The 8,980-nt window shown below is 41.2% G+C and overlaps 1 protein-coding gene across 1 annotated transcript; it reads right to left on the bottom strand.

Moving 5' to 3' along the window:
• Nucleotides 1-3,156: 3,156 nt before the first annotated feature.
• On the bottom strand, nt 3,157-4,953 carry LOC142277318 (posterior protein-like). The gene is made up of 2 exons (XM_075332628.1): nt 3,326-4,953; nt 3,157-3,199 (listed from the first exon to the last, which is right to left on the bottom strand). The coding sequence occupies exons 1-2, from the start codon at nt 4,951-4,953 to the stop codon at nt 3,157-3,159; spliced, it is 1,671 nt and encodes a 556-aa protein (XP_075188743.1).
• Nucleotides 4,954-8,980: the final 4,027 nt, after the last annotated feature.

Genomic DNA, 8,980 nt, shown 5'->3' with positions numbered 1-8,980 from the left:
TCTCCTGAAGGTGGCTCTCCGAGGTCAATTTGTTAAAGGATTAAGAGGAGTCTTGACAAACCTGTGGATCCTGTGGATAGTGTCCTGGTATGTAGCAAAGGTCTTTCATATCACAAAGCCTGAGGACAGATTAAGGGGTGCTTCACACACAGCGAGCTCGCTGCCGAGATCGCTGCTGAGTCACGGTTTTTGTGACGCAGCAGTGACCTCATTAGCGATCTCGCTGTGTGTGACACTGAGCAGCGATCTGGCCCCTGCTGCGAGATCGCTGCTCGTTACACACAGCCCTGGTTCGTTTTCTTCAAAGCCTCTCTCCTGCTGTGACACACAGATCGCTGTGTGTGACAGCAAGAGAGCGACAAATGAAGCGAGCAGGGAGCAGGAGCCGGCGTCTGACAGCTGAGGTAAGCTGTATCCAAGATAAACATCGGGTAACCAAGGTGGTTACCCGATATTTACCTTAGTTACCAGCATCTGCAGCTCTCACGCTGCCTGTGCTGCCGGCTCCGGCTCTCTGCACATGTAGCTGCTGTACACATCGGGTTAATTAACCCGATGTGTACAGCAGCTAGGAGAGCAAGGAGCCAGCGCTAAGCAGTGTGCGCGGCTCCCTGCTCTCTGCACATGTAGCTGCATTACACATCGGGTTAATTAACCCGATGTGTACTGTAGCTATGGTAGGAGAGCAAGGAGCCAGCGCTCAGTGTGCGCGGCTCCCTGCTCCCTGCACACACAGCTGTGCGCTGGTAACTAATGTAAACATCGGGTAACCATACCCGATGTTTACCTTAGTTACCAGTCTCCGCAGCTTCCAGACGGCAGCTCCGTGCAAGCGCAGCGTCGCTTGCACGTCGCTGCTGGCTGGGGGCTGTTCACTGGTCGCTGGTGAGATCTGCCTGTTTGACAGCTCACCAGCGACCATGTAGCGATGCAGCAGCGATCCTGACCAGGTCAGATCGCTGGTCGGATCGCTGCTGCATCGCTAAGTGTGAAGGTACCCTTACACTCCATTCAGGTTGGAGACCTGATGTCCATCTCCAGTACAATGGCTTGTATTCCACTTGAACAAGGGATTGTTTACCAATATCCATTTTAATAGGCTATAAACAGGACATTCAATTCATGAATACCACAGGTGTTGTGTATCTTCCAAGAGGCTAAAGGCACCATGTTCAATTCACGTGAAGATGCAACCTTTATCATGTTGATAGGACAAAGGTCAGTTCATCACAGAACACACAATGGCCTTCTTGCCTCTTCAATGGCCATGAAACTCTTCACTGTACATGGCCGATTCTTTTGATGTACAGTCCTGGTAATATTGGTAGCTGACAGATACAATATGGAGTCCAGTAATTCGTTATGATACATACATTGTCCATGTTGGCTTCCAACATACGCCCCTTTGTGTCTGAATGACACACACACTTACTGCCAGGGCATGACAAAATAGCGTTCCACTATAGAATTATCGTCCACTTATTCCATATAGGTAGCTGCATCAGGACATCATCACTGCAAGGTATCTAACAAGGACAAGGCATAGCAATTGCTGGAGTCACAACATTCATTCTCATTCACACATATCGAGATGCATTTATATCTTATTAATTATGTAAATTACACCTGAATTATGTGAATAGCATATACAAGACATAGCATATACATGACTGCAAGTATACAACAGGTATCTATATAAAACAACAATACAAGATTATATTATATTATTATATGTATATAGCAATATATGTCAACATTTCTACCAGTACAATGTGCATCCATTTAACATATACAAATTTAAAAATCTATATATTTTAAACTAAATTGGCACTGAGAGGTAGTCTTAAGCCCTCCAAGTTAATGATATAGAAGGAATGACAATCATGATGTTTACTTGTCATACTTTAAAACAATTCCCTTAGCTTTTGAGTAGATTTATCACATTGCATATTGTTGGTGATTTTCTCACATTTACATTGTACCACCGTACAAGGTATTAGTTGGTAAAAGCGTGTCTAGTGTCCCATTAAAAGCACCTTTTTGTTGCTTATTAGAATGTGCTGTACATAGATCACACTGGCTGATGGAATTAGTAGATTATTATGATAATTTAGGCACTCTGTTATCAATGCTTCCATCTTGCATATATATATGATTGGTTTACATTCGAACACATTGTCTTTTATTAGCTTTCAGATATAAATTAATTCCTGTCACAAGATCGCAAGAAATCTTCCTTAAAGATTATTAATCCAATTGCCTTCAAATCATAGCTCATCCAGGATGCAAATTTGATAAGTTAACTTTTGCTCCATCACAGATCCTGGAAATAAAGAACAAGAGCAGTATCAGATTCTTAGCAGTTGTCATCTACATATCGGGTTTATTTTACAAGCGGAAAAAAAATTAACCTGAGCACTTTTTACTTGCAAGTATGTGCAGTTAGCAAAAATCTAACTTGAAAGAATTTTTTATTTAAATAATTAACCTCCATAGACATATACTAAACACCCCTTTGGTACTAACGATTGTACCAAATAAAGATAAAGGCGGAAAACAAAAAAAAAATGAGGTAAGGAAAATTTTTAAATAAAAAAAAAAAAAAAAAAAATGTATGTATATAAAAAAAAAATTACTATTCTTGAGTAGCAAAAATATTAAGAACAAAATAAAACCGTGACACAATGCACTGCACAGGACAACACAAAACAGACAAACATAGAACAATTAGAGTTAACTCAACTTTATCTGTCTCATGATGAATATATGTGAATAAAGGGGTTCAGGCGGTTCTGCAGATTTACACAGAAACCATAGCTTTGCATTGGTTGGCACTATCATATAATTTATATATCCAACTTCAGGTCCTGATTTAAAATGGTTACCTGTGAAACAAGATAAAGAACATACATACAATACAAACAAACGACTATTAGCTTAATACAGTACCCCATCATCACAATGGGATGATTACTTGTTTAATTGTTTGCAAACAATTAATTAAACGTTTAATTTTGAGCTCATTGTCTAAACCACGTGGACTTTATAAACATACTGGCCATACGAATTTACATAAAGTAATAATTGTAGAAAGAAATAATCAGATTCATCCATGGATACTGTGCTGTAAAAGACCTGTTGAACAAAACACATTGGTTATTCTCCTTGCTCTGATATCAGGTGACAATTGGTCTCCAGTCTAAAAATAAACACAAAACATAATTAGATCAAGTCCAAATCAAATAGAAGACATACCTTTTCTCCTATCCATATGTTAATAGGGTCACAACTAACTTGACAGCCTAAAAAAAAGGTCACTGTTTACCCAACCGTATTGGTACATTGTGCTGTGTTAGTTAACAAGAGCGGTAGAGCAATTTGTGACCAGCTCCAGAATAGACAGAATAATTGACTTTCCAATAGACTGAACACAGGGACATTGGCATCTTCCTTTTGTGGTCTACAATATGTCTCCTGCTGTTTTCCAGTCTCTCCTTTCTCAGGCTTTGGGCTCTGCATTGTCTGCGGCTTTGGTGCAGTGGTATCAGTGTGGGCTTTTATCTCACATATCTTTTCATATATCTCTGTAAATTGCGTATTGTTGGTGGCAAGTTCCTCCCCAGCCTCAACACTATCAATCTCCTGGAGCAATGAATGGCTTTTTGGCTCTGGGTATATGTCAGGTGTATTACAATAACGTTTAATGTGTCCTGGACTGCCACATTTATAACAATATCTAACATATCCTCTTCTCTTAGGTCTATACATAGCAGATACATTTTCTGATGTTTCATACTGCTCTTTTGACTCATTACACCAGTCCATGAGTATATTTACAAAGTTTTCAAAGGAGTTGGTATTCCTTAGAGTTACTCTTGTGGTGTAATCTACATTACAACGATTTGCCATTGAATACAGAAAACTAGCATCATCCTGAAACATATCTAGACAATTGTAAACAGTTCTGTATAGAGCCAGATAATTATTACAGAAGAGTGTAGGATCATCATATCGCCTGAATCTGGAAATTGCTAAGGTCTTTTCACCCCTAGTATCTCTTCCACCTATGATACGTTGCAATTCCTTCCTTCTTAGCTCTGCACCTGTACAGTTATCACCCATTTGTTCAGACCTTAGCTGTGCTGCCAGTGGTCCTGGGAGCCAAGCTTGGAGCAGAGACCAAGCATTTTTATTGTTCAAACTATATTGCTGGACCACAGCCTCAAATCTATTAGATAGAATGACTGGAGAAATATCTAAGTCAAACTTACCAAGAAGTTGACACAGGTGAAGCTTTTCAGAAATAGTGAGCAATGGATTACAATCAACCAATAGAGATCTATATCTGACATCTCTTGTATCTTCATTAGAAAGAGTACACACATTGACTGTCTCAAGACTGCATATCTTTGACTTAAGAGACTGTATATATTGCTCTTTGTTATGCAATTGACATTTAGCTTCATCCAGTTGCCTTTCCAAAGTTGCAATTAACTTCTCCATTTGATTAATTTTCAGTTCTAAAGAGCACACCTGAGTTGCTTGTGAAGTGGAGCTCAGTCTACACTCCTTCAATTGTTCCTCCAACTTCCTATTTCTCACAGCTAATTTACTTACATCTGTTTGTAAACCATGTATTTCACTGGTAGTATTATCAGAAATTTCTACAACAGAATCACTAATTTTGTCTATATCCGCTTTCATTTGCAGCCTTTGCTTCCACCAATTTGCTTCTTTCAAATCAGCCAATTCCTTTATCTTAAGCAACACAGAAATCTCATTGCTTAACTTTTCCTTTTTCAATTTCCTACTAATAACTTTACTATTTAAATTATTATTATAGCTCCTACATTGTTCTATCAAGTCGTTATGTTGGACTTCTAAAGATTTATCTGCACTGACATGGTACACGGCAGAGGCATACTTCTTCACATATTTTTCCACAAACTCCATTTTCAGCAACAAACTGTAAACACTCACAAAACAAAAATTTCTAACTGAAAGCGTTTAACACCAGACCTTACTATGCAAACTTTCAAAAGGTCTTAACTGTTTGAAACAATACTTTCTCACTTTAAATCTGATTTTAACATAAACCCCTTTTCCAACTACGAATGATATTTAACTTTGCTAAATGCATCCAGAATCATTCTGCTAACACAACATAATACATAGCCTGATTTGCAACAACACCAGAATCATTAGGAGCAACATACAACATAGATTACAAGGAAAGTCTTTACTCACCAGTATTTCCGTTTCTACCAAGATCCAGACTCCTCGGTTCTTTGATCTCCACACTTTTCCAAATGTGGATTAAAGCAGATTAATTTCTTGTGGATTCTCTGTGGAATTTAATCACAGTCCCATCTGGGGTGCCAAATGTAGAAATCTGCTGAGTTTTAGGGTGCCAGTTAATCATAATTAACAAGAGCTACTGGATCTTTAAAAGGGGATTTATTACAAATAGGGAATTTACAATGACATACATAAGGAAAACCTAACTAAGGGAAAGGGTACAATGAAAGGGGAAAGGTAATGGGAGTGGGTGGTGGAAGATGGGAAGTGGATAGACTGACTAGCTTGGTAGGATACCTTTATATCAGACACACAATCACACATGGCCCATACAGTGCCCATCCCTGTAACACCTCCACATATTAGTAGCATCCAATCAGGTCACAGTCTTTTGAGTTGTCCAGGAACATGCATATGGCTGTTGATGTCAATGCTCTCCTGAAGGTGGCTCTCCGAGGTCAATTTGTTAAAGGATTAAGAGGAGTCTTGACAAACCTGTGGATCCTGTGGATAGTGTCCTGGTATGTAGCAAAGGTCTTTCATATCACAAAGCCTGAGGACAGATTTACACTCCATTCAGGTTGGAGACCTGATGTCCATCTCCAGTACAATGGCTTGTATTCCACTTGAACAAGGGATTGTTTACCAATATCCATTTTAATAGGCTATAAACAGGACATTCAATTCATGAATACCACAGGTGTTGTGTATCTTCCAAGAGGCTAAAGGCACCATGTTCAATTCACGTGAAGATGCAACCTTTATCATGTTGATAGGACAAAGGTCAGTTCATCACAGAACACACAATGGCCTTCTTGCCTCTTCAATGGCCATGAAACTCTTCACTGTACATGGCCGATTCTTTTGATGTACAGACCTGGTAATATTGGTAGCTGATAGATACAATATGGAGTCCAGTAATTCGTTATGATACATACATTGTCCATGTTGGCTTCCAACACCAGGACATATTCATAAGTACCCACCTTAGGCAGCAGTATGTAGTCCACCTGCAGTCTCTGAAATGAGTAATCTGGTTTTGGTGCTGAATTTCTGCGGAACTCAAATAGGCCTACCGGGGCTGTGTTTTGCACAAACAAGACATACTTTGCAGCCATATTCGGGAACCCTGGGGCACATCAGTTTTGCAGCACTACCGCACACGTCACACCTTTGCACCGGGGAATGTGCCAGGGCAGCCATCATGGGGAACAGGCAGCGAGGGAGGCAAATCCGGGTGTTTACCTGCCATACCACTGACTCTGACCATACAGTGCATTGCATTCTGTTCATTTGAGGGGGCCTGGGTCTGGAAGACCTGAAACAGTTCACGATCAACGGCCACTGGGGCCGGTACGGTGCCAGCCTCCTTTGCTGAAAGGTGGCGCCCCGCACTCTCGGTCACTAAGCTCCCTTAGAGGGCTATGTCTGTTATGGCCAGTATTCCTGTCAGAGGTAGTCTTGCTGCTTCTTTAGCCGGCTTGTCGGCCAGTGCATTCCCTACTGCAAGGGGAGTTTGTTCCCGTGCGTGTGCCGATACTTTGACTATGGCTGCCCTTTGGGGAATGGTGAGTGCTGTGAGTAGCTGCTCTACCGCCTGCACATACTTTATGGGTTTGCCAACAGAGGTCAGGAAATGGCGCCAAAGTCGTGTGCTACCCCAAAACCGTATTGTGAATCAGAAAATACATTACTCTTCTTACCTTTTCCCAGACTGCACATTACAGCGAATGCCTTCAGCTCAACCTCTTGCGCAGAGTAGCTCGAAGGGAATGGTTCTTACTGCCTTACCATTGTGGACTACTGCATACCCGGTGATGAACAGTCCTTGATCATTGTCCAAAGCTCTGGAACCATCTATAAAATACTCAGCAGAGGGGTTAGTGAGTGGTACATCAGTGATATTTGCCAAGTCCTTTGTTTCTGCCTCCACCAATGCCTGACAGTCACGTGTCATATCAAACTGAACTTCTTCATCTGCTAGTTTGAAAAACAGGGGCAAGTCTTGTCTCACGGTCTCTCCCACAGGGACATGTCTTGTCTCATGGTCCCTCCCTCAGGGGCAGGTCTTGGCTCACGGTCCCTCCCACTTCCCCATCCAAATATTCGCCTCCCTTTTCTACAATCCACTGTTAATCATGCAGCTGGATTTAGACCATTACAGTTTGAGAGCATTATGGGGGAATGTAAACAGGGAAAAACGTAATATTTGTTCAGCCTTTATACTGAAAGATGGTGGGTCTGAGCCTGTTGGAGTCTTTCAGATACAGCATGAGGAGCTTGGAGTGAGGAGGCAGCTTAACACTATGTCCTCTGTCTTTCTAGTAGAGTCCTGAAACAGCTGCGCAGCTCTTACACAAGCAGGGGTCACTGTAATAACTGAATATAGCATCCCAGAGTAATACTCTGGAGGGTGCTGTCTGCCACCGTGTTCTTGGGTGAGGACGCCGGCTATATGTCCAACCTGGTAAAGGTAAAGGGTTAAAGGTTTTTCCCACGTCTATTTTGCTTATGTGACCACAACTGTCTGGGTTTATTCTCGATTCAAACAACTAGCTTTGGGAATTGTCAGTCAGGATTCGGAGACTACACAGGGTGCCTTCTTTTAAGGGGGGTGGTCACCTTGGGCCCAATTAAAGTAAATTCTATGCAGGTCCCAATTTTCTGCAACACGTCTGTCCTTAAATTAATAAGTGAATATGAGAAAACTAAAACCTGGGTCACAAAATAGGAACAGTGAATGTACTCCCCGGGTGATGACAATGGGGTTGTGGGAGACATCTGAATTGTCAGTTTCCTATGGTGGTGGGGGTCACGATAGTAGTTGTTGCCTTTTTTGGGACATTTGTCCCCTCAAAAAAACAAAAAAACCCTTTTTGCCCACAAGCCCAACCTTTTACATTGCTGTAGTCTAAGCCTTTAAAGCCTCTAGGGCTGCGACAACCCCAAACCCTGATGAATGTGACACTAATCACAAAACCACACATTGGTTCTGGACATCACACACCAACAAGATGTCCGTAGCGAGGTACCATCCTCTCACACATTGTGCTATCTTCCTATGCAGCATGGCTGACATACCTTCAGTCTTTTTAGCTGACACATTTACCATTGCTACTGCTTGCACATTTTCTCATTTTTTTTTAGCACCTTACATTTACACCATGTACTTTTGTATGGTTCTTCATACATTGCTGCTGTAATATACTTCACCATCATTCCATTCTGTTCTATAGACTCATTGCCTTACATACACACGCAGCATGTTACTTTTTATAACTCATGCTGCTTTTTGCATCATTATAGGTCAATACGGGTCTATTCACATTGCTGCTTGTGGTCATCATTATAAACATTCCTTTATAATCCAACATTATAAATATTCCTTTTACATATTTTGATTGTTGTGATGCTGCCCTTTCTTGGTTGTACCCACTGCACCATTTTACTTGTTATCAATAAAAATGATTGTGTTATTTCTCCTCTATAATGGTTACATATAGGCTATTTTTTCCTCCTCACTCTTTTGTGTATTCCTGTAGTTTAGTCTACATCTCCTTCTTGTGGTGGATTCCCCCTCTACCCCTCCCTTTTCTTCTACTTGGCTTCAGGGGGGCCAAATTAACGCTTTCCTTTCTAGTTCAGCTCCCCAGGGGATATTTCCCTCAAATACATCCATTTC

This window comes from Anomaloglossus baeobatrachus, unplaced genomic scaffold, assembly GCF_048569485.1.
Source record: "Anomaloglossus baeobatrachus isolate aAnoBae1 unplaced genomic scaffold, aAnoBae1.hap1 Scaffold_41, whole genome shotgun sequence".
Lineage (NCBI taxonomy): Eukaryota > Metazoa > Chordata > Amphibia > Anura > Aromobatidae > Anomaloglossus > Anomaloglossus baeobatrachus.
This window is presented reverse-complemented; position numbering and strand designations above follow the sequence as displayed.

Excerpts from the sequence above, each read along its gene's own strand:
- LOC142277318 (XM_075332628.1), bottom strand. The coding sequence starts at position 4,953 with ATGGAGTTTGTGGAAAAATATGTGAAGAAGTATGCCTCTGCCGTGTAC. Across the intron at positions 3,200-3,325 it reads CAATGTACCAATACGGTTGG|ACTGGAGACCAATTGTCACC; the intron begins GTAAACAGTGAC and ends GTTTATTTTTAG.